The sequence below is a fragment of the Pelodiscus sinensis genome, chromosome 4 (assembly GCF_049634645.1).
Source record: "Pelodiscus sinensis isolate JC-2024 chromosome 4, ASM4963464v1, whole genome shotgun sequence".
NCBI lineage: Eukaryota > Metazoa > Chordata > Testudines > Trionychidae > Pelodiscus > Pelodiscus sinensis.
This window is the reverse complement of record NC_134714.1, coordinates 41,476,384-41,502,714: the sequence shown is the minus strand read 5'-3', so window position 1 is coordinate 41,502,714 and position 26,331 is coordinate 41,476,384. Positions and strand designations below refer to the sequence as shown.

The following is a 26,331-nucleotide window of genomic DNA, read 5'->3' as shown; positions in this document are numbered from 1 at the left end:
TTGCAGCTGGGAAATATAATTCTCAGCATGGGTAGATATACACATATAAACTTTGATCTAGGTAGTAGGCTAACAATAGCAGTATGGCTTTGATGGTAATGGCAATGGCTTGGGCTAGCTGCCAAATGCTGTCCTGTTTGAGGTTTTAGGTACAGGTCTGAGCTAGTGGTGTCCCCCACGGGTCAGTCCTGGGACCAATCCTGTTCAACTTATTCATAAATGATCTGGAGAAAGTGGCAAGCAGCGAGGTGGTAAAGTTTGCAGATGATACTAAACTGTTTAAGATAATTAAGACAGAAGCAGACTGTGAAGAACTTCAAAAAGATCTCAAACTGAGTGACTGGGCAACAAACTGGCAAATGAAATTTAATGTGGATAAGTGGAAAGTAATGCACGTTGGAAAAAATAACCCCAACTATACGTACAGTATGAAGGGGGCTAATTTGGCTACGAAAAATCAGGAAAGAGATCTTGGAGTTATTGTGGATAGTTCTCTGAAAAGGAAAATAGGATGTTAGGAATTATTAAGAAAGGGATAGAAAATAAGACACAGAATATCTTACTGCCCCTGTATAAAACTATGGTATACCCACATCTTGAATACTGTGTACAGATGTGGTCTCCTCACCTCAAAAAAGATATTTTGGCCTTAGAAAGGGTTCAGAAAAGGGCAACTAAAATGATTAGGGGTTTGGAACGGGTCCCATATGAAGAGAGGTTAAAGCGACTGGGACTTTTCAGTTTAGAACAGAGGAGGCTAAGGGGGGATATGATAGAAGTATATAAAATCATGAGAGGTGTGGAGAGGATGAATAAAGAAAAGTTATTTATTAGTTTCCATAATAGAAGAACTAGAGGACACCAAATGAAGTTAATGGGTAGCAGGTTTAAAACTAATAAAAGAAAGTTCTTCTTCACACAGCACGTAGTCAACCTGTGGAACTCCTTGACAGAGGAGGCTGTGAAGGCTAGGGCCATAACAACGTTTAAAGAGAAGCTAGATAATTTCATGGAGGTTAGGTCCATAAAAGGCTATTAGCCAGGGAATAGAAATGGTGTCCCTGGCCTCTGTTTGTCAGAGGCTGGAGAAGGATGGCAGGAGACAAATCGCTTGATCACTGTCTTCGGTCCACCCCCTCCGGGGCTTCTGGTGCTGGCCACTGTCGGCAGATAGGCTACTGGGCTAGATGGACCTTTGGTCTGACCCAGTACGGCCGTTCTTATGTTCTTATGAGTAAAGGCTGAGCTTTCAACCAAAACTCTTGTATTTCCTACCTTCTGAGTGCTTGATTTTTTTGGTTTGTTTTTGTTTTGAAGGTTACACTAATGCTAGTTTTTGCTGTTCATATCTCTGAATATCTGTGTGACAGGTTGTGAACTGCTAGGAGCTGATGTTTGTGGCCATATTCATGGAAAAAGGAGCTCACTCTAGAATTGCTTTTCTGTTTGGGATTTGACTGATGGTTGACACCTGACTCTGAGAGGTTTTAGCCACTTTCATGTAGCTAGCAGAAAAGCATAGAAATTGATGGGTGTCTTTTTATTTGTAAATTTGCTGGGATTTTAATAATGTAGCAAAGTTAGTCACAGTTTATTACCTTCTTGACCATGGAGTGTACCTGTGCCCCAGACAGGAAGCTTTTTAGTGTGAGGCAGAATAAATTATTTATTCAGGTGACTGGTTTATTCAGGCACTTTTGTGATACAGAATTATCACTGGAAGATAGCTAATGTGATGCCAATATTTAAAAAGGGCTGTAGAGGTGATCCTGGTAATTACAGATCAGCAAGTCTAAAATCAATACTGGGCAAATTAAACTATACAGGCAGTCCCCGACTTACGCGGATCCGACTTACGTCGGATCCGCACTTACGAACGGGGCTTTCTTGCCCCGGAGGTCGGGGCGAGAAAGCCCCGTTCGTAAGCTGCTCCGGTGCCCCTGGTCTGCTGGAGACCGTCTCCAGCAGACCAGGGGCACCGGGCGGGTTCCCGCGCTTCTGAGGCTTTGCCAGAGCAAAGCCTCAGAGGCGCGGGGAACCGCCGCTGCTGCCGCTTCAGTCTGGGTGCCTGTGGTCTGCTGGGGACGGTCCCCAGCAGACCACAGGCACCCAGACTGAAGCGGCAGCAGCGGCGGTTCCCCGCGCCTCTGAGGCTTTGCTCTGGCAAAGCCTCAGAGGCGCGGGACCCCCCCGCGGCTGCGGCTTCAGTCCGGGAGCCTGTGGTCTGCTGGGGACCGTCCCCAGCAGACCACAGGCACCCAGACTGAAGCCGCAGCTGCGGCGGGGTCCCTCGCCTCTGAGGCTTTGCCAGAGCAAAGCCTCAGAGGCGCGGCACCCCGCTGCTGCTGCGGCTCTGCTCCCCGTGTCCCTGGTCTGCTGGGGGGGGGGGGCGCAGCTAGTGTGCTCCCCCCCCCCCCCAGCAGACCAGGCTTTTGTTTTGGACTCTGGGGCAGAGCAGCTGGGGCGCTGCCGATTGGTCCTGCAGCGCCCGCTCTGGGCACTACTGGACCAACCCGGCAGCACCCCAGCTGCTCTGCCCCAGGCGTCCCCAAGTCAGCTTCTGCTGAAACTGACCAGCGCTGACTACAGGAAGCCCCAGGCAGAGTTGCTCTGCCCCAGGCTTCCTGGAATCAGCTGCTGATCAGTTTCAGCAGCAGCTGACTTGGGGACGCCTGGGGTTCTTAAGTTGATTCTGTATGTAAGTCAGAACTGGCGGTCAGTTTCAGCAGTGTCTGAATCTGGACGCCAGTTCTGACTTACATACAGATTCAACTTAAGAACAAACCTACAGTCCCTATCTTGTACGTAACCCGGGGACTGCCTGTAATTAAGAATAGAATTGTCAGACACATAGATGAACATAATTTGTTGGGGAAAAAGTCAACATGGATTCTGTAAGAGGAAATCATGCCTTACTAATCTACTAGGGTAGGTCTACACTACCCTCCTAGTTCGAACTAGCGGGGTAATGTATGCATACCGCACTTGCTAATGAAGCCCGGGATTTGAATTTCCCGGGCTTCATTAGCATAAGCGGGGAGCCGCCATTTTTAAATCCCCGCTGCTTCGAACCCCATGCAGCGCGGCTACACGGGGCTCGAAATAGGTAGTTCGGACTAGGGTGCCTATTCCGAACTACCGGTACACCTCTTTTCACGAGGAGTAACGGTAGTTCGGAATAGGAACCTAGTCCGAACTACCTAGTTCGAGCCCCGTGTAGCCGCGCTGCACGGGGTTCGAAGCAGCGGGGATTTAAAAATGGCGGCTCCCCGCTTATGCTAATGAAGCCCGGGAAATTCAAATCCCGGGCTTCATTAGCAAGTGCGGTATGCATACATTACCCCGCTAGTTCGAACTAGCGGGGTAGTGTAGACATACCCCTAGAGTTTTTTGAGGGAGTCAACAAGCATGTGGACAAGGGGGATCCAGTTAATATAGTGTATTTAGATTTCCAGAAAGCATTTAACAAGGTCCCTCACCAAAGGCCCTTAAGTTAGCATCATGGGATAAGAGGGAAGGTCCTGTCATGGATTGTTAATGGTTAAAACAGGAAACAAAGGGTAGGAATAAATGGTCAGCTTTCAGATAGGAGAGCAGTAACTAGTGGTGTCCCCCAAGGCTTCATACTAGGCCCGATCCTATTTAATCTATTTATAAATGACCTGGAGAAAAGGGTAAACAGTAAGGTAGAAAAATTTGCAGGTCATATTAAACTGTTCAAGATAGTTAAGAACAAAGCAGATGGCGAAGAGCTTCCAAAGGATCCCACAAAATTAGGTGACTGGGCAACAAAATGCAAATGAATTTTAATGTTGATAAATGTAAAGTAATGCACATTGGAAAACATAATCCCAACTACACATATAACATGAGGGGGACTAATTTAGCTATAACCACTCAAGAGAGATCTTGGAGTCATTGTGGATAGATAGCTCTCTGAAAACATCCACTCAATGTGCAGCAGCAGTCAAAAAGGCAAATAGAATGTTAGGAATCTTTAAAAAAGGATAGAGAATAAGACAGAAAATATCTTATTGCCTCTATATAAAACCAAGGTACGCCCACATTCTGAATACTGCGTACAGGTGTGGTCGCCTCATCTCAAAAAAGATATATTGGCATTGGAAAAGGTTCAGAAAAAGCAAGAATAATAATTAGGGGTTTGGAACAGGTGCTATATGAAGAGAGATTAAAAAGGCTTGAACTTTTCATCTTGGAACAGAGGAGACTAAGGGGGGTTACGATAAAGGTGTATAACAGTGGTTCTGAATTTGTGGTTCGTGGGCCCCTTGGGGTCCGCGATGGCATTGTAGGGGGTCTTTAGAAAGTTTAGGAAAGGAAAAGAAAAGTAAGGATCTGGCCCACTGTGGGACTGGGACTTTCTGCCAGGCGATTCTCACCTGGGGCTCGCCATTTGCAACCAGCCACATGCACATTGCATCCCGCCCTCAAGAAGGGGTCTTGATACCCCAGGAGGCACCATCTGTCCTCCCGCCATTAGCTGTGCTGCTGTTTACACTCTAGCCCTCTCTCCCCTCCCAGTCCTGTGGTGGGCTCGATCCTTAATTTCCTTTTCCTTTTCTTTTTTTTCTTCCCCCGGTCTCCGTGCCCAGCCAAGGGCGGAGTGCCAAGGCAGGAGCTGCCTTTGGCCATGAGAGTTTTCTCACTGTATCCTACATTGATGGGCAGGAGACAGAAGGGGCGGGAGCTGAGGAAGCAGCGTGGGCCAAGAGATGTGCTGGCCGCTGCTTCCTGCTGCTCTGCTTGGAGCGGGTCTGTAAAATTTTAACAGATTAAAAAGGGTCCGTATATTTGAAAAGGTTGGGAACCACTGATCTATAAAATCATGACAGATATAGAGAAATTGAATAAGGTAAAGTTATGTCTTGTTCCCATAACATAAGAACTAGGGGTCATCAAATGAAAGGAAGTTTTTCTTCATGAAGCTCACAGTCAACCTGTGGAACTCCTTGCGAGAGGATGTTGTGAAGACCAGGATTTTAACAGGGTTCACAAAAGAACTAGATACATTCATAGAGGTTAGGTCCATCAATACTTATTAGCCAGAATGGGTAAGAATGGTGTCCCTACCCTCTTTTTGTCAGGGGCTGGAAATGGATAATAGGAGAGGGATCACTTGATGATTACCTGTTTCTGTTCACTCCCTCTGGGTCATCTGGCATTGGCCACTGTTGGAAGACAGGATACTGGGCTAGATGGGCCTTTGGTCTGACCTAGTATGGCCATTCTTATGTTCTCATGGTCACCAGTTGAAATCAGATCTGGCCAGTGGATGTTTACAATTGTTTGTGGTGGTGTAGCTGTCTACAGTTGTTTTATGGCTGCTTATTGATCAGTGTGAAATGAATTTGATAGGTCTCCCATTTCCTAGTGTCCACTTCACTGCAGTCCATACTATAGTTGGCATAAATAGCTCCTTAGTGGCTGTCCAGACAAAGAAGCAAGGACTGAATGGGTTCTGTATGCTGCTCTACCCCAGCGCAAGGGGGAGATCCAGGATTTGTGGAACAGCACAAATGCTAAGCTGGCACTGCCACTATCTAGATTGTAGCTATTCGGATGATAAATAGGATTTGGTTGCTGAGGAAATGCCCATCCACCACCATTTACCAGTGCTAAATTGACAGAAAAGAATGTTTGTTTTGATGTGTCTTTACGTAGATTGTCCTTCCTCAAGGAAGTATCTGTGCAGAGACTCTTAGGATAGCATCTGTCTTTCTCCCACTTTAATCTTTTACATTCTCACCTGTGTATTTTAAACAGGAACAATGACCCTGACTTTTGTCTGATGCTGTGGCAGGCCTCCTGTTGGCTCTGTGTCAGTTCCTGTTAATCAGCAAGCCACATTCCCGGAGTTCCGTTGACAATAGGTGATGCAGGTGCACAATCAAGGAAGTAAAAACACAAACCCCAAAACAAAACAAAAAACAACCAAAAAAGAAGACAGTTGCATTTGAAACCCAGAGGAGTAAAAGTGTGTGTGTAGGACAGTGTTTCTCAAAGTGGGTCGTGAAACCAATTTGAGAAACCTGTTAACTGGCTGCTCCAGTGTTTTTACTTACCGGCGCCATGGCCACAGAGCCTTGCGGCTCGTATTGGCGCCGTTTCGCCATTTGCAGCCAAGGGGAGCCACGGTAAAGGATGAGGAGGCAGGTGAAGGAGGAGGGAGGAACAAGGAGCAAAGAGTTTGAGGAAGGAACTTGGCTGATGTTTTGATCTCTCTGCAGGTGCATCTGCGCTCTGCGGAACGTCTACGGGACCTGTGCTGTGCCAACAGAGGCACCTTCATCAAAGTGGGACAGCATTTGGGGGCACTCGACTACCTTCTGCCTGAGGAATACACTCGCACCCTTAAGGTACTACACAGCCAGGCCCCACAGAGCAGCATGCAGGAGATTGAACAAGTGATTCGTGAGGACCTGGGCAAAGAGGTATGAGACACTGCAGCCCTTGTGGGTCTGCCAAGCAAGCCAGCTGCAGCATGGTAGCTCTGGGCAACTAGCCAGAAGGAAACAGGAGCAATAAGATGCTTACTGATTTTTCCTTCATAGATGGAAACATGACAAGGGAGTTTGGGATACTGGCCTTGTGCCTTGGAAGACTTAGACCACAAGAGAGATTCCTGTTGGAGTCATCTTAGCCTAGCTCTGGGGGAAGTGTGGTATTTTGCACACATTGCTGGGCATGGTGGAGGCTGGCAAAATCTGGTGAGAATTACATGGGAGAGGGAAAGGGGTTGGCAGGTGGGAATGAGAAGCATCAGCAGAACTGTGTGTGTAAGGACCTGTGTCAGGAATTGCAGGGATGGTACAGATCAGGATTAAGGATCATGAGCAGAGCTATGGGATTCCCTAGGATTGAAATCAGAGGGGGTATGTCTACACTACCCTCCTATTTCGAAATAGGAGGGTAATGTAGGCATACCGCAATTGCAAATGAAGCCCGGGATTTGAATTTCCCGGGCTTCATTTGCATAAGCCGGGCGCCGCCATTTTTAAATCCCGGCTGGTTCGAACCCCGTGCCGCGCGGCTTCACGCGGCACGAGCTAGGTAGTTCGAACTAGGAAGCCTAGTTTGAACTACCTAGTTCGTGCCGCGTGTAGCCGCGCGGCACGGGGTTCGAACCAGCCGGGATTTAAAAATGGCGGCGCCCGGCTTATGCAAATGAAGCCCGGGAAATTCAAATCCCTGGCTTCATTTGCAATTGCGGTATGCCTACATTACCCCGCTAGTTCGAAATAGCGGGGTAGTGTAGACATATCCAGGGTGTTGTATCTGAGGAGTGAGGTGCATTGGCAGATCTGTGTGTGCAGATAGCATTGCCCCTGGCTGTTTTCTGCCATGTCTAGCTGGCACTGACAGCCCTTTACTTTCACAAGCCCCTAATTAACCCCAAATGAAAAAAATAAATAAATCCCTCTAATAACAGCATAAATCGCTTTTGGTGCTGACACTAAGGTAACAGAGTAGGAAAGAAGGCTGTGACATTAACTCTTGGGGCCCGGGAGTGAAATAACTGTGCTGTCCTGCAGTTTTTCAACTTGTCATCATGGTGACTGTGCTACACCCAGTCTGAGTTGTGCCTACAATATAGGGAGGAGGCGGTAGAGAGTGTGGGTGTGCAGTGGAGCAGTGGGGATGGGAGTATATGTGGGAAGGAGAGGCAGCATTATACCTAGGTAATGGTAGGGAATGTAGGTGGGGAGGGGTAAATGAGTTAGGGGGCTATGTTAAGGTTCAGTAGTGTGGGAGCAACGTGTGTATGTGTGTCATATTTTTTGTCATGGCTGCATGTGTGAGAATGTGTTGAGGAGAGTGCACCTGATTGCATGGTAGGCTGGCTAGGTTTGTATACTATGGGTGTGGGTGCTCTGGGTTGATATGTAGGAGGTTGGGGTGTGTCTGGTTCTGTGTAAGTTGAGGGGTGGGAGTTTACATGTGGGGTTGGCTAAGGGGGCTGGATATTCATGAATGACAGCAAGCTTTTCCACACAGTTTAATTGCAAATTGTAACCTCTGACCTACCTTCCTATGTAGAGCTCTGCGCAGATACAAAACTTGTCTGCATCTGTATCCACAAAAATGAGCCGCAGATATCTGCGTCTACATCTGTGGGTGCAGATACTTGTGAATGTAAAGCGGATATCTGCAGCTTCGCAGGGCTCTATTCATATTGCCTGTGAAACCAACCCCCAGCCTCATTGCATGGTTAGTACCAGCTGGATTTGTAGCACAGCGAATAGATGGAGGGAGAGAAATAGGCTAGTAAAACAACTCCCTGCAGTACCCATCCTCCAGCTGCTCTGAAGAGTAAAGCTGCAGCCTGCCTTTCCCTGTGGTGGGTGGAGGGGAAAGCCTGGGTGGGATTAGACAGCATTAAAACACAAAAGCAGCCGCCTCTGGCTCTGCACGCGCTGCTTCTCTCTGTATCTGAATGGGGCGCTCAGTGACGGGGCCTTTTCTTCTCTCTCAAATGTATTTTCGGCTGCCACTGATCTGCTCTGGTTTCTTTCAGCATTTCAGGAGCTAGATGAGCTTTCCATGCCTCATTGATTCCCAGCGAGGCAGCTCGAATCCTCCTCTCAGCAGCAGCCTTTCCTCTTAGCATTCACTTCATCCACATGGGTAGTGTCGGGGTGATCTTTAATTTTAAAGAGACAGAGAGGAAGCAAATAGGAATGTTAAAAAGAGAGAGAAAAGAGTATTAAAAGGGACAGAGAAGAAAGAATAAGATAGAGATAAGGGAAGAAAAATGGAGAGAAAGAATGGCACTGCTAAAGGTGAATTATAATGAGGCCAGAGGTAGTTGCTTCAGTCCATTTCTTATAGGAGACTGAGTTAAAGTAGTTAAAAACAAAAAAGTGTTTTAAGAAGCCAAATCTGCTGATGAAGGCCCTCTTGCTGGAGCCTGTAGGAGGCTGTGGAGTTACACCACAGATGAAGCTAGTCCATGTGTAGAAATATGTTTGCTATGTTTCAGAAACAAAATGCTGACTTGACAATTGGGATTTGGGTAAATGGGGGTGGAAAGTGGGAGATAGAATATTGAAATATTGCCTTGGTAGGTCAGGGACTCAGAGACAATAGCATCATGCCTGGGAACCTACAACTGAAATTGACTCAAAGCAGATAGTGAACTTCAACTCTGGAGAGATGGAAAGAAATGATCCAAATGAACCTATGATCCAATCTCACTTCTGTAGAACTTGAATTGTCATGGGTGGGAGCAGGGCCTCCTAGTTGGGTTCATAATATCAGCAGGAAGTAATGAAATGAGATTCAACCTGGATCAATACATATTTGGGAAGGAAAACACACCAAAAATAGTGTTGTGGTAGGGAGAAATGTGACAAACAACAAAGACTAAAGAGACAGCGGCCAGCAAATTAGACACCCATTTGCAATGGGATCTGGTGGTAAAGAGGGGATCTCTTCCCTCTTTCCCCAGTAATACTGCGTTAGATATGCAGAGACATCATGTCATGATGCAGGGATGTAGTAGTGCAGGGGAACCTAAGGCCCAGAGGCCGGATCCTGCTTCGACTTGCCTGGATCCAGCACCCAAGGCTTGGGGCCCTCCCGTAGCATTGGGAAGCTCCAGAACTGCAACCCCGCTACAGACTCCTCAATGGGGCTGGAGCTTCCCCACAGCATGGAGGGCTGGCAGGGGGGAAGCCTTGCAGGCCAGAGTCAGACAAACTGAGTCCAAATCCAGTCCACAGGCTGGAGGAGGAAGTGACTCCTGCGCCCTACCTCCCTCCCAGACCCCCCAACCCACTCCTGAACCCTCCCTCTTGTCCAGAACCTACACCCCAAGCCTGCTTCCTGGAAGCTCCCCCTTCCACATACTGAACCCTTCATTTTTGGCCCCAAACTCTGCTGGCCTGGGCTCCCTTACGCTCTGGTGCATGAAGGAAATGTGGGGAGTGTCTTTCTGCTTCTTAGTCAGGGACTCACTTTTGTGCAGCGCCTGACTTGAAGCTGTGGTCGAACCCAGGACCTTCAGCACTACAGCATGGAGCACTATCTCCTTAAACTACAAGACTAAATCGGTTAGCTTAGAGCAGGAGAAGATGGCTGTTTCTGCTGATTAGATCTAGAAGAAGCAGTATAATACATGCTGATCTGTGGATCCCATTGTCCCCTCCTATTCTAAACACATGGGAATACTGCAGCAGCTTAGCACTCTGTGTATTTGGAACAAAATACAGGACTATGTAGCACTTGAAAGACTAACAAGATGGTTTATTAGATGATGAGCTTTCGTGGGCCAGACCCACTTCCTCAGATCAAATAGTGGAAGAAAATAGTCACAACCATATATACCAAAGGATACAATTAAAAAAAAAGTGAACACATATGAAAAGGACAAATCACATTTCAGAACAGAAGGAGGATGGGGGGGAGAGGAAGGTAAATGTCTGTGAGCTAATGATATTAGAGGTGGGGAAAGGTAAATGTCTGTGAGCTAATGGTATTAGAGGCGATAATTGGGGAAGCTATCTTTGTATTGGGTAAGGTAGTTGGTGTCTTTGTTGAGCCCGACACGTAGAGTGTCAAATCTTAGCATGAATGACAGTTCCCTTTCAAGTGCAGATTTGAAAGGCTTCTGGAGTAGGATGCAGGTAATTAAGTCGTTGAGACAGTGTCCTTTCTGGTTGAAATGGCAAGAAACTGTTTTTTCTTTGTGTTTTTTCTATGTGTATTTGGACAGTGCCTAGTGCTAGATAGGAGCTATTGGAATAAAAATAATCAATAATCTCCAATATCCTAGTGTGGTCACTGCCAGCAAATGCTGTCTTTTTTAATGTCAGTCATAGCTTAAATGATCATGTCAAAAGTGACAGCTACTAAAGAATATGTAAAGAGGGATGGGGAAAAGGAAAACTTTGGGGAGAGTTTGAATAGGAGCAATGGCAGACACTGAGCAAAGGAAATTTCATTAAATTTCAGGAAACATTAAAGAGTGGGAGCTGTTATTCAACTCTGATTTGTAGCTGTTCTTTTAACCTAACTTGACAAGGCATGTGTCACTTCCCCAAAGTTTTCCTTTCCTCCAACCCTCTTTGTATATTCTTTTGAAATGCTGCCAGACTATTTTTGGTGGAATCTGACACCAGACAAAAGGGTGAAGAATTTATGAGGAGCTCTGGAAAGTGAATCTTTTCTGGTAGTAGCTGGCTCAGGAACTGGAGGATAGGGGATGCATGCCTTTTCTTTTTAGAACAGTAGTCACCAATCTTTTTATACCCAAGATCACTTTTTAAATGTCAGGGCAAGCCAGGATCTACCCCATCCCTTCCCTGAGACCCCACCCATTGAGGCCCCATCCTCTCCAAACCTTTCAGCGGACTACTCGTTGCTAATGGAAACCTACTGTTAATTATATAATTAGAACCTAGCCATTTTGCCACTGCTGCAGCTGGGGAGAATGGTTCAATTTAAATTATTAAACAGATTAAGCATTTTAACTTTCTCATGTTAGTTGATCAAACTTCATTTTAAATCAAGTAAAACATTATGTCCACCACAAAAGGATTCAATGTTTTCTTTATTTATGGCAGGGGTGGGGATCCTTTTTTTGGGTTGGGGACCACTGACCCACAGAAAAATCAGCTGGGGACCATACAAGTGAGAAGCAAAAAAAACTTCTCCTAAAACTCTTAACCCTCACTGATGTGGCCCCCTGCTGAGACACCTCACTCCTCTGGAACTCCAGACCCCACAGTGTAAGGGTAAGGGGCAGAGAGGACTGAAGTTCATGGCTTCCCATAGGCCAAATTTACTTTTCTAAGGTTCCAGGGTTGGTGGATTTTGTGGACCCCCTTAGGCTCTAAGGTTGGGAACAAAAAAGTACGGTTCAGTGTGCAGGACAGGGCTGCCAGCGAGTGGTATAGGGATGCAGGATCTGGGTGGGAGGTGGGGGGCAGGGTCTGGAAGGGAGCTTAGCAGCAGGAGAGGGCACGAGGTGGGGGTACCATAGGGAGTTTGGGGGTAGGAGGGGATTGGGACAGTAACACAGAAAAGGTGAGAGGGTGAGAATGCAGCCAAATAGCTAGTTGGGGAAGGAGACAAAGATGTGGGGAGTAAAGGAAAGTGCAGCATCTGCAAAGTAAAATTGTTTCCTCCCTCACCTCTTCCCTCTGCTCCAGCCTCACTCCTCTCAGCCCCATGATTCCCCCCCAGCCTGATCCCCTGCATCGCCCCAGGCCCTCAGTGCAACCCCTGCCCCCTCCCATCCTGCTCTTGCATCCTCCTTCACCCCTTTTCTTTTCCCCACACCCTGTGCCCCCCAGTGCACTCACCAGCAGGACAGCAGTGCTGGGACTCGCACCCTCTGAGGAGCAGCACTGGAGTAAGGAGGGGGAGGCTGCAGAGTCTCTTCCCTGCCTATCTCAGTCCTTTGCCTGCAGGCAGCGGCTCTAAGGCTGGGGCTGGGTCAGGCAGAGCCTGGGGCACCCAGGGCTGGCTTCAGCTGGGCCAGACACAGTGGCGCGGTGGGGAACGGGCTCCCTGAATCTGCACACAGCCCGGTCATGTGTGGTGGGTTGATGGGAAAGGTGGCTCTCTGACCCCTGTCCCTAGCGTGCAACGTGTGCGAGTCGCCCAGTCCCCTTCCGGAGCAGGAGGCAAGAGCGGGGATGCATGCATGTGTTTGCATGCACTCCTCTTCTCCCCTCCTAGCCAGCAAGTTAACAAAGAGGGGCAGTCACAACAAAAAGGGGCAGCCACCCGTGCGGCTGCCCCTCTTTGATCCAGTCCAGCTGGAGTGTGACGCAGCCTCAGAGGACTGAACTCCCTGGCCATCTGGGCTGGAGCAAACAAGGGTAGCTACCTGGGCTGAAAGCCATGACCAGCTGGCTGGTGGTTCCCCCTGTTTGCTCCAGCCCAGCTGGGTGTGGCATTCCATCCGCCGAGGCTGTGCTGTGCTCCAGCTGGGCTGGATCAAAGAGGGGCAGCCTGCTGGCTGGTGGCGATCGACCAGTTGGTGTCCACTGCTCTAGAGTACTTGTTCTAGACTGGTTGGGGTATGAGGCCCAGAGCCTAGGACACCTGTTTAGGTTCAGCTCAGGTCATTCCCTTTGGGTGCATCTAAACTGCACCCATAGCTCACAATAAGCTATGCAATTTGAGCTATGGAAATTAGATAGCTTATTTCGAGATAATTTCAAAATTGCTTATTTTGAAATTTGACATTGTTTACCCAGTGCCAAATTTAAAAATAGAGCACTATTCTGAAACGTTCCTTAATCCTTGTGGAATGAGGTTTACAGGGATGTTGGAATAGCAACCCCGTTAAATTTCGAAATAATGGGCTTACTCAAAAAACATGGAATAGCTATTTCGAGATACTGGAAGTATTCCAAAATAGCTCTGTAATGAAGACGTAGCCTTTGAAAGCTGTTCAGTGGTATGGGAGAAAGGAGTTGGTAGGTCCAAATGCAGATCCCAATGGGTAGGGTGTTTCTCTCATATAACTCTCGGCATTGGCACTAATGGGCCAAAGATAGGTTGGACCATTCAGACTACTTTCCCCTCCTCACCCTCAAAGGGGGGTTCATTGTTATTTTTCTAATCTATGCATTTCCAGAGCATCTTTCACCATAGTATGCAAGTCTCATTGTAGGGTGACCAATTCATCATCCTGTGAAACATCTCCTTTACTCTATGGCTGTGTCTACACTGCACCCCTTTTCCGGAAAAGGGATGCAGATTAGACCAGTCGGAATTGCAAATCCGCGGGGGATTTAAATATCCCCCGTGGCATTTGCATTTACATGGCTGCCGCTTTTTTCCGGCTTGGGGATAAGCCGGAGAAAAGCGCCAGTCTAGACGCGATTCTCCAGAAAATAGGAAGTAGGAATAAGAAATCCTCCGGAAAAGGGCTTATTTTCCGGAGAATCGCGTCTAGACTGGTGCTTTTCTCCGGCTTATCCCCAAGCCGGAAAAAAGCGGCAGCCATGTAAATGCAAATGCCGCGGGGGATATTTAAATCCCCCGCGGATTTGCAATTCTGACTGGTCTAATCTGCATCCCTTTTCCGGAAAGGGATGCCAATGTAGACACAGCCTATGTGTCTCCTCTGTTTGACTCCAATGCTGTCCATCCCATCCCCAAATAGGAGCTTGATCAGCCTGATCTATTGTTTGAGTAAGTAATTCCCAGCTACAGTTTTATGGTTTGGCAAGGTTCTGCCTCGTGACCAGATCCAGAAATATCACAGTGGTTACAAGACCCCCCTCCCCCCCCGATGCACAAAGGAGATAATTTGCTAATATTTTTATTAGCACTGTTAGCAAAATCACAAACATTGGAAAATAAATAATACAAAATGGTCAAAACACCCCTTGTCTGAACACCAGTATATTCATTTAGATATACCTGAATTGTTAGTAATCATCGCAGCAGCAGCAGCAATGTCGTCATCCTGGCGTCTCCTGAGGTGCGCAGGTTGTGATAGAGCTTTTATAATGTGTTACATTGATGCCCGCTGTGTTTAATGCATATTCAGTAAGGGGTTTTCACTTCTTTTCCTTATCTGTATTTCCTCACCTTCTAATGTTGGGTGCCCTTCCCTCAGAGCTTACTAGGCCTCAAGCTTATTAGCAGACATGTCAGTTAGTTACCATGGCATTCCTGTGCTTGGACATTTGCTGATATTCCTAACCTAAAATATCTAGAACTGGTATAAATTCACATCTTGGGTTATCTGTCAACGGTTCAGTCATACTTGTTATTACAGCATTTTATCCTGCATAATCTAGGGTTATTCCTGGTTGCTAAGGCTTTTGAGGTATTATGCCTGGATTAGTTTAGCTAGTCTTGAGGGTTGTAGGTTTGTTGTGTTACTGCTTCAACTTATACCTATGTCTTTCCTAGCCTGTACATGTAGGCTACATCTTAGGGCTTCTCCTCTGGTTTCCAGTGCACTGCCAAGTGTCTTAAATTCCCTGACAGCTCTCTCTTCCAGCCACATTACATGTCCCTACTCATTGTCCTACCTCTGTCTACTCGCAAATGCACCTCCCAGTGCAGCAGCATATCTGGCCTGTCTGTATACCCCAACAGGCCAGAGCTTAGCTCTATCCCATCCAGCCCCACAATAGTCCCCATTCTACTCAGAATGAAATGCTCACACAACTCAGTTCTGGTCAGCTCTTTAGCCTGTCCTCCTACAGACCCTTTAAATTCAGTCTTGAATCTCACCTTCTAGCCTTTCCCTCATACCCTTTAGTCCCGTGGTATCCAACCAGTTCTGAAGCAGTAGCCACTATAGTGCTATACTGCTGTAGCAAACTAGCCACACTCAACCAGCCAAATAGCCACATTGTTCAAGCCAACTGGTCAAATAGCCACATGTAGCCAGTGACTATGGCTTCTGACAGAAACAAATCTAGATGTCTGTCCAGCTTGCTTATATCCATAGCTTCTGACCCCTCCCCTACCATGATGGGTTTTGTTTTGTTTTGTAGAGAGCTACTATGCTCACATGTCCTTTCTGCTCCCAGCTTTCTCATGTAGATCATGTCCCCTAGTTTTCAAACCATTTACCAATGAGATGAGTAGGTCTTTCTGAATTTTCCTGATCTCTGAAGAAGCTTCTGTCAGCTCCTCTCATTTTCTTTGGTAGGTTCCACTGAGCCCTGCTATCTCGATATCACTGATTCCCCGCTCATGGGGGCTCTAATAAAGCTGGGTTCTGAGCCAGGATGGAGCTTAATTTATCCTCCCAACAGAACCAGCAGGCCCATTATAAAGCAAAGCTGGAGACTTTCCAAACCCTGCTGCCACCTGCCCAAGTGCAAAGTGAGAGGGCTGCCTTTCTGAGGTACTGCCAGGCTTGCTCCTGCCCAGCTGTTCCAGGAGTTCTGCTTCCAATGACCAGTAGATGGCAGACAAACCCTGACCTTCTGGAATAGAACAGGCAGCTTGAAGGCCTTGCAGAGGCTTGGGAAGAACGCCTTGTCTGGCACTGGGGTGCACAAAGAGGATTCTGTCCCTTCCTCCTCCCCTGCAGTCTCATCAGACATTTCTCTAGCCTCACGTTAATAATAGGTAAAGTTCCTGTTAATTTTTCACTCTTATTGCTGGCAGTAAGAATATGGTAGTCAGAGCTGGGCTGATTTCTGATGCATGCTCTTCACTTAGGGGGACCAGATAGAGGGTGTGTCTAGACTACAGGGTTTTTTCGAAAAAAGTAGCCTTTTTTAAAAAAAACTTCCCCTGTGTCTAGACTGCTGCCTCATTCTTTCGGAAGTAAATCGAAAGAACATGGCAGTTTTTATGACCCCAGAAAACCTTGTTTTACAAGGAATAACACCATTTTTCAAAGTGCTCTTTTGAAAAAAAGGCGCTATGTAATGCAAACTGTGCTTTTTTGAAAGAGAGCATCCAGACTGCCTGGGTGCTCTCTTTTGAAAAAGCGGCTTGCTTTATCGAAAGTACTGGTTGTAGTCTAGATGCTCTTTTTCGAAAGAGGCCTTTTCAAAAGTATCTTTCAAAAAAGCCTCTTTCGAAAGAGGCTTGCAGTCTAGATGTAGCTAGCAAGTATGGAAAATTGGGACATATTTTGAGGAGGGGAGTGGTGTAGTTGTGTATTTAAAACAAAGCCCCTAATATTGGGATTTCTGGTTATTTTGTCTTCACTGAACATGGGACCCCTGTGAAAACATGTCACCCCTCGGCCCCTCTTTGCTGCATGTGCACATGCATGACTGGATTGATTTGCACCACTCTGCAGTGTGTGTGACTGTAGCTCTTTCCTTGAGGAGACCTCTGCTTCTGATATTTAAATCTGGGGACCATTACTTCAGGTGTTGTGTCTGAAATCAATGGATGGAGAAGCACACGAGGAGTGAGGCTCTTCTCAAGTGAAGCCAGGACCCAAACCTAGCTGTCTTAATAGATTAAGGGCCCAGCTTTGAAAGGGGCCTCTATACAGCCCCACTTAGTTGGAGTAGGTGGTGGAACACAGCTGTCTCACTGCCTAGTGAGTGAATGCTGTCAGGAGCTCATCATTTCCCCCCACAATTCCTTGTGTTTCTTTCTACTGTCAAAGAGCTGCTTTACAATCTGCAAGGAGCTGCTGCTGTGACTCCTGCTGCAGCTGTGAAATGAGCCAGCTCACATGCTGAGCAAAACTGGCCAAGGGAAAGGGTGCTGGCCCCTATAACTCAAATGGTCTGGCTTTGTAGAGACGGCTGTAGTTCAGGGGTTCCAGTGCTCTGGGCATGTTCCTCGCTTTTGTGTCTTTCATGGTCTCTCACCAGAGAGATCGTCTTCCCTGTCAACCCATCTATGGCCTGGGAGAGCAGGGAACTACATTCCCATAGCTTCTCTTGCTCCCAAACACCCCAAAGGGCTTTACAGACCCTACATACAAGGATCATTCACCCTGCATTGAAGTCCTCATATCTGTGGTGTAACATCATCGCTGTTGAACAATGGACAGCGACACTACACAGAACCATTTTATAGGAACTGATGAAGAATCCCACACCCATTTGAAGCTTCTCCTGTGTAGGGTTGTAAAATCCTGTTTAATTAGGATGGTTGAGCATAATGTTTTATCTGTTAACCAATTAAAGGGGGGATTGGTGGGAGGCTGGAGTGGTCCCCCTGTTTCAGGCAGGGGCTGCTCCAGCACAGCCAGAGCACCCCTACCTGTGGTACACCCAGACCCACCGTGGGCAGGGGCTGCTCTGGTCAGGCTGGAGCACCCCTGTCCACGGTAGGCTCTGTGGGGCTGGAGCAGCCCCATGCCTGCAGCAAGCAAGGAGCTGCTCCAGCCCCCACTGGTTAACTGGAAATGGTCAACCTCACCCATTAAGGGGCACTCTTTGGCCCTCTCTCAGCATCATCTTAATGGTGGGTGACTCTTAAAGTGGGGAATTACTGTGGTGGAACTGAACCCAGAAAGTTGCTGTTCCCTCCATGCATGTTATTCATCAGCTCAGGGTGCAGTAATAAGACTGATAAGTTTTGAGTTCTGTTTGCATTTCATTTCTTTCTGCTCCCTGTCCCAGGATAACAGTCAGACTCCTTCACTCATCTGTCTTGAAGCTGGGATCTCGGGGCTAATGCCCTGATGGCTGGAGGTAATGAAGATAAGGGTGATGGTGGAATGGGAGAGGAGGTTGTGCTCGTCCAGTGCCTCCCACTTTCTGCACTGTCCTTCCAAGCAGCTATCGATAAAAAACACATTTATATTAAAACTATAATGAGGAATAAAAAACCTCACATTTTTCAATAACTTGGCATATAAAAAGATTTTTATCAATTATGAAAAAAGATTTTGGCCATAACACAGTAATTTAAAGAGTCTGAGATAGATGGTGAGAAGCATTAATGTCATCCAGAACAAATGGGCCTGCATTAGTCAACTGAAAGGCAGTGGTGACTGGTTGTGCTGGTGCTGCTGCTGCCTCTGCTCTCACTGGCCTGTTTGCTTGCCTGTCAGGAAAGTGATGTCTATTGTTGGCAATTCTTAAAAAAACCAGCTGCAATAGTGGCTGGGCCTTCCTGGTGGAAAGTGGCCCTAATGGCACAGGGTGTTTTGCAGCAGGGCACAGAGTATATGAAGAAAACCATGCTGCCTGCCAGGACTTTGGATCTTGTTGAACCCACTCATTTGTCCATTTATGCCCTCTGTGCTTGCTCTGGAACAGCCACTGTAAAAAATATCGCATCAGTCACGTTAAATCTCATTGCAAGGTATCCATTCCCTTGGGGCTCTGGAATGACAGATCAGGCACTGGTTGGATGGTATGTGCCTGGGAGCACTGGCAAAAAACCTGGGTCTCTAGCAGGGCCCTTGTAAAACCTGCCTCAGCCCATGTGTAACCTTTTCTGTCCCCTTTGTTCATAGGAGACAGCTGTGTCCAGCTGGGGCTAACATTCCGCATGTGGTGAAATTTTCAGCAGTTACACAGTTACTTAATTAAACACATTTTAACATCCATAGTGCGAATGTGCACCACCAGGCGAAATAAAAAGCTGTCTGTGGGTGCTCTGCTAATCAACTGGGTGGCCACACAAGCGCGCAGCTTAGAGGGAGTACTGGAGCCATTGTACTCCCAGGTGATCAGGCTCACATGTTCAGGAGTCTAGATATCTGTTTAATACATAAAGGGATAGGATTTGTGATTTGCCCAGGATAGGGACAGAACCACTCTAGACTGCCATGCTGAGGTCTGAGTTCTGTTTTCAAGTGTGCTGCTGATTTGCTCAGATTCTTGTCTGGTCCTCCAACTTGAAGATTGGCTAGATTCAGGCATCCTAATTTCCTTCTGCCTGTATACGTAGATCCCATTTGCCTCCCTTGGATTCTTCCCTTCAAGATGACAGCTTCCACCTGTATAGCTAGCTCTCCCAGTTGGATTCACTGACCTACCCACAGGCCATGCATCTTCTGATTTTGCTGCGGAAGGATGCCTGTTTAGTTAGGATGAGATAAGGGAATTGTGGGTTTCAATCCTGGCATGTCTGGATCTCTTGTGAAGCCGAATGGCTGATGCAAGGTTTTTTGTTAGACCACTGATTCACTTTAGAAAGTAATTAGTGTTTCTTATGTCCCATCCTGACAGGCAGACCCTAATTCCAAAGGAGATTGCCAACCCAGGCTATGACCACACTACAAAGATAAATCGGGAAAAGAAATGCAATTTGCGGTACACAAATTGCATATCTTTTTCTGATTTACTTCCAAAAGAGGCTTTTCCAAAATTTGGCCTGTCTGCACAGGGCCAAATTTTGGGGGAAAAAAAAAAAAAAAAAAAAAAAGCCTCTTTTGGAACATCCCTTCTTCCTCGTAAAACGAGGTTTACAGGGATGCTGAAAAAATGCATCTGCTTTTCCAACATTTTTTTTGGAAAAGCACACGTGTTCCTTGGACGTGGCAGAGCTCTGCAGCCTAGACATAGCCCCATATAAAGCACGTGAAGCTTTACAGCAGCTGCTTCTCACAACTCAGAAGCTGCTGTGGGTGGAAATGATAGTGGTTGCTTGGGTACATTGTTCAGTTGAAAGCTAAAGCTGAGAACATGATCTTTTGTGGTTGAGAACTGTAAGGCGCTAACCAAAGATCTCAAAGCACTTTCCAGGCAATGATGGAAGTCTCCCAGCCTCTTAGATGTAGGTCAGAATTAGAGAGGGAGGAAGAATGTCCATCAATATTCAGTCACATTTTTAAGCTAGTTAGGTGGATGTTCCATTCGTGTCTTGAGAACATTGGTGTCATCTGTTTTTTCTAAAAGGAAGACTCACCAGACATACATTCAGAGTCACCACTGAGCATTTGGAGCAAGCGGAACTGTACACTCTCACATACTGCTATTCACAGAGGGAATCCAGTGCATGTGCCGCCTGTCAGGGAACCGAAATAGTGCCACATGATTTATTTTACCAATCACAACTAGCCAACTGAGCTCAAATAGCAAAGAGCTGTTCAACATTATCCCTGTAAAATTAAAATAATTAGCAAAAAAAATTCAAAAAAATTATCTGGATAATTTTGAAGAAATATCAGTGGTGAGTAGGAAGCTGCACTCTTCAGATACAGTAATGGATATGAATTACTGGCTCATGTCTATTAAATGCTGTTCCCATTTATGAGAGGGCTTGACAGGTCTAGATCAAAATTCCTAGAGCTCTTTTATGAAGGATGAGCTGATGATATCAAATTCCAACGTAGGTAACTATTGTGCTTCCTTCAGCCTCTTCTTACTGCTCAGTGTCTTATCTTCATCCCTGCTACAGAGTGAAGTTCTATATCCAAGCCTCTGAATGGCTGTGTATTCCACCTGCCTCTGGAAGGCTAGGCTGCTGTTGTGTGTGGGAGTTGTGGCCTGGCTTCCTGATGTCCATATTTTGGTTTCTGACTTTGGAAGAGGCCTGGCCTGTTTTAAGTGGCCCTTTGCCATTGTCTGTAATCAAGGGGTTACCATAGTTGGGGTGAGGTGATTGCCTCAAGGGAACAGGCTAACTAATGTGCGGTTCCAAATGGCTCAGCCAAGGAGTAAAGGAGGAGGGAGGGAGCACTGGGGGGTTTGGGCTAGTTCTGTCAGCAAAGGTTCTCCTTTACATTTCCCTTTACTCCTTTGCATGAGTGTAGGGCTGGTGAAAGACACAGGATTGACAGTCTGGTGACTTGATGTCCCTTATCTGACTAAAGAACAGGTGTAGCATGAACAACAGAACAATCTTCCTCCAGTCTATCTGGCCCCTACTGCCTTTGACAGGGAGGGACATCCGGGGGGAGCGCATTCTGTGGGTCTCTTTCTGTGCTTAGCTGCTTGGCTGACACACCCCATAAGAGTGCATTGTTCAGCTGTGATGCAGTTTTCAAGCTACAGAAACCTGCCATGCTAAGATCTGGACTGAGACCCAACCACCTCTGGTTGTGTCTCCCATGAGATGGTAATGACCAGTTAGTACTTGCCCAGGTTGGATAGCAACCAGGGGTCTGAAGGCCTCTTCTCTACTCACCCAGAAAATATTTTTCAGTTGTATCAGCCATGAGGGAATAGGAGGACTGAATATAATGGACACGTATCTTTAGATACAATAGTGCTGGGTGCAATGGGTAGATCGTTAGAGATTAATCTTCCATTTCCCTTTACTTAGCCCATCTTTGCTCCTTGAAATTAATTCCAGCAGCACACCTTGTCTGAAACCCATATTCTCAAGGGTAAGCGAAGTGCATCATTCCCCACAAGATCCCCAATCTGGAAGCCCTTCCCTTGCAGAGAAAAGTCCGTCCTCAGTATAAGTCCTAGATACGTTCCAAAACACTTGGACTTATAATGAAACAACTTAAAGTGGGGAATTTTTTTCCCACGGCCAACTTCCATTTGTTCAAATTGTTTTTTTTTTTTTTTTTGCGTGACTTCAGAGCAGGCGATGGGGAGACTTATAACACATCAGTTCCTACAAGTGTAAATGACTTTAGTGCGGAAAAGATGTATACCGGGACAACTTATAGCTGGGACGCCCTGTATGTCTCTCTGCTACTGTGGCAGCGGCAGCAGCACTAGGCCCATAAGTGCAGTTGATTTATGTTAACTGTTGAAACGATAATGTTTAATCTGTAAAGTGCTAATCTATTTTTTATGTTGATTATGAATAGGCCAGCTGTGCCTACTTTCCTATTCATAGAGTTTAGTGAACAAGCCCATTTTACAGGCCAGGCTCACGGGGTGATTTACATGCGAGCAGACACTGCTTTAAGGAGAGTAAATCAGCTGAGTTACGCCACTGAAGCAGAGCCCTGGCAGCTCAATAAGGAGACAGCGAGGAACGGGGGAAGGGAAAGAATGGAGGGAAGATGGGGAAGGGAGAGAAATCAAGAGAGCTGTGAAGGGAAAGAAGGAATACACAGAATGAGGAGGAGGATGTGGGAGAGAAAAGGGATTAGTTCAGTTCTTGAGTGGGCGATTACTAGGGAAAATGCAAGTATTGCAGGGAGTGGCTGACTCAACAGGGGACTTTCCCTTTTGAGTCCGTACTGACCTCAGCATGCTGCTAGAAAGCGCTGTGCATCAGGGAGGCTTAGAAGGGAGCTGATACTGATCCTATGCCCCAGAGTGGTGCTCAGGGAGGCTATATTATAAGGAGTAGGATGAGTGATTCAGCAGAGGGCACTTTCACTTCTTAGTTTGTCAATCTCACTGCTTTTTTCATACGAGTAGGTCACACGAATTATTAATCCAAGTGTTTTGCCCCAATTCTATTATGGGATATTTCATTCTGTCCCCCTAAATTCTATTTAATTCTTCTTCACTTCCTGTCCTGAACTGAATTGTAATGTACTGCACAGCAGTGCAGCTATTGCTTGCACTGACTTATCCGTAAACAGAGGTTTCAAGATCCTGTTGGTGCCTACTCATCTTTAGTAATGAAAATCTAAATTAGCCATAAGGTCACATGTCTTTGGTAACAGCCCTATCTCACTCACATCCCCATGCATGCATTCCCCAGCCATAGACAACCCACACAATCCAGTACATCTCCATGTACACCACGAAACTCCACACCCATACTCCTACACCTCTTGCAGTTGAATTCAAGAAGACTTCATTACATTGACAATCTATATAATTACAGTGAAAGTGTAAGGAACAGAGGTGGATGCAATCTGCTTAGGATAGGGCTTCACACTCTGTTTTGGGTTTCTGTCCGTTTCTCAGAAATGTCTCTTCCTGATCCAGTGGCAAGCTGCTGCATAATGTGATGTCGTCTTTGCTATTCTTCTATGCCCCCTCCCCAACCCAGGATCAGGCATGTTTTTGACTCATTGATTTCTGGTGAGAGGTCTGTAAACATTCCTGATCATTTGAGGAAATATCTTTCTCATGCGCTCACTAGTATTTGGAACACTGGAAGATGCCTTTCTGTCTCAGTCTCTGTGAACTACCAGACATCTGCAGCACTATACATAAATTCCATCCCAACACACCACTCTTCCCCATGCTCTCCCAAACACATACTGCGCCATCCCACCAGCCACCAGTATATCCCACCTGGCATACAGCACCTCACCTCACTATGCTCCCAAATGCATACAGTACCATCATGCCAAGCATGAATACATCTCATCTTGCACCCTGCTCCTCCCTGTGCACTTCCAAATATGTACAATGCCATTCTGCTAGACAAGACATACAGCAGCACTGGCTCCTGCTTCCACCCTCCCCCTTTGCTGTCTCTGATATAGAGGCAGCAAGGGGGGGGTAGGAAAATGCGAGTAGTCGACTCGACTACCCAGTAAGCCTAGATTTATCAGGTAGTTGACTATTTGACTACTCTTTTTCATCCCTAGTTCATAGGAGGCTCCTCTCTTTCTGATAGACTGCAGGGACATGCCTGGGATTCTTGTGCCTTCTGCTGTGGGGCCTGGGAGCCTGCGGGAGCGCCATACCAGAAGAATCTCAATGTGGCTCATGCAGTCAACCCCCTCCCCGGGGCTCTGGAACAGGGCAATCTCAGTACAGAGCTGGGAAGATACATGCTGTGCTAGAAGTGGAAGAGGCTGTTGGCAGAAGGAAGCAGAGGGAGGATGCGATCCCTGCCCTGCTTGCCCCCAGAGACACAAAGATGGGGATCTGCATTTAGAAGCAGGAGGAGGCCTAGTTGTTCCAATTAAAAAGAAATGGCTAGAGTTGGGGAAGTTGTGTTCTCTCAAAGGTCCGTAATGCTGATCCATCTCTGAGATTGACAGACGCAGCTCTGCCCTGACAGGTAGAGATAGGGAGAAGCAGGCAAGGTAATATTTCTTGAAAAAGAGAGAGAATGCAGCAGATTTAATGAGCATCGTTCAAGTCAAGTGAGAGACAAGCTCAAGATAAAAGAGCAAATTAGAAAAAAGCAAGTGTGTTTGGGGAGCTTAGGGGAGAGCCCATGGGAGCTTGGAGCTTCCACGTCACTGTCTGCTGGGGAGGGCAGTGTTAGAAGGACCAGGGCACTTTATAAGTCAGTGGCCCTTTGGTATAGGTGTGATGGGGATATGTTCACTCCTGCTGGAGGGCTGCTGTATAAAGAGGGTCCTTTTTTATTTTGTTTTTAGACCTGCATGAATGTTGTATAGGGTAAAAAGCTTACAGGACTCAAAACAGCATAGAATATGCATTATAAAGTATTCTGAACTTCAGACTTCAGGGCATATGCTAACTACTAGCTATGGTTAGGAAGGAATTCTTTTCCCCCTCCACAAGCCATTGCTTAGTTATTGTAGACTATACCGAGAGCTAGTTGACTATTTGACTACTCTTTTTCATCCCTAGTTCATAGGAGGTTCCTCTCTTTCCGAGAGGAGAGCTAGCACTTTGAGCAGATGATAGTGGCTGTTGTTGGAGATGGGTTACAGAGTGAATTATTAGAGTTGTCCCCAACATGATTTAGTTGGGATTGGTCCTGCTTTGACCAGGGGGTTGGACTAGATGGCCTCCTGAGATTTCTTCCAATGTTCATCTTCTGTGATTATATGATTGGCCTGATGCAGCACAGAAGCAGGTGAAACCTAACATCTGTTCTGGGATGGCGAGATCCTGAACTACATGCTTCATTGATCTGATTTGGTATGACAGAAGTCCTACCTTAATGAAACATGGCCTGATCTAGTATGGAAGATTCTGGGATACTGGGTAAGGTAGACCATTGGTTTCTTATAATGCATCAATAGGCAAAATATATCCACTGATTCCACTGATCCAAACTTTTTCCTTCTGCCAGTACTGCAGAGCTGGCATAGCTATAGAAGAGTCACTTGATTCTTTTCCTGCTTATGCATCATCTGCAAAATGACCAGCTAAATTCCAGCAATGCTGTCCTGCTTACTGGGATCTCCATATGAGGCAGAAAGAGCCCAGCTGGAGTTCTAAATCTGATTCTGAACATGGGGTACTGGCATGGAAGAAAACCTTCTATAAGGTTTAAAGTGGTATTTGTTTGATCTGGATTGATTACCATATTTCCTTTCAAGGCCTTCCCATTCATATGTGTAGGGTGGGCACTGAGTAGCTGACTTGCTGGGCACAAGTGAGGAGATTTCGCATGCACAAAATTGTGGGTCCAGTTTAGAGGTTGGTTCTGAAACATCACAGATCAGCTGTTACCTGTCCCTTATTTTACCGGTTTATGTTACAGGATGGGTTGTGGTGGACCTTAAAATAATTTATGGACCCTTTCATGTCCCACTGTCCAGCTTCACATCTTCTTTATGTCAAAGGTTCACTGTACTGCTGCTTAGTTTTTCTGATGCCTTATGAAGATAAGCATCTAATTGAAGAGTAGCCAGACCAACGTGATGCTAGTGGAAAGGGGAGTGTGTTTTAATGAAGTCTCCTCTTCCGTAATGATCCCATCCATTGAAAGCACCTGTTCCCCAAGATAGCTAAATTGTTCAATAGTCTTAGGGATCTTCAACTCTGTACTGCTGTAGGACATCGAAATAGCTACATTGGCAAAGGATACCCTCTTCCATCAGCAGTGGTCAGAAGATGATGCCTGATCCTATCAGACTCAGATCTGGCTGTGGCAATCCACACTCATATCATCTAGGAATAAAACTCCATGCTCTGTGAAAGCTCCAGCTAATTCAAAATGCAACAGCCCTCTTGGTCAGCAATGTGTGTTGCTGGGGTCTCATCAGCCCAATTTGCCATTCTCCACACTAGTTTCCTATTGACCACAGTTCAGATACAGATTGGTGTTCTAATTTCTATCCTCACTGTGGAACTACTTCTTGCCACTCTGTGGGATTTCCAAGACTGCTTCATTCCACAGGAGCAGAGGAACTGTTCATCAACTCAGGGG

At 46.5% G+C, this 26,331-nt stretch overlaps 1 protein-coding gene across 9 annotated transcripts in view; it reads left to right on the top strand.

The window, feature by feature from the left end:
- The window catches only part of ADCK1 (aarF domain containing kinase 1), a 139,775-nt gene that overhangs the window by 67,276 nt on the left and 46,168 nt on the right, over positions 1-26,331 (top strand). For 8 of the 9 annotated variants that reach the window (XM_075926786.1, XM_075926782.1, XM_075926785.1 and 5 more), the window contains one exon: positions 6,249-6,452. The exons of the other annotated variant lie outside the window; for it this stretch is intronic. In XM_075926786.1, coding sequence (XP_075782901.1) covers positions 6,249-6,452 — 204 coding nt within the window. The remainder of the gene's footprint in view (positions 1-6,248; positions 6,453-26,331) is intronic. 9 annotated transcript variants of the gene reach the window in all.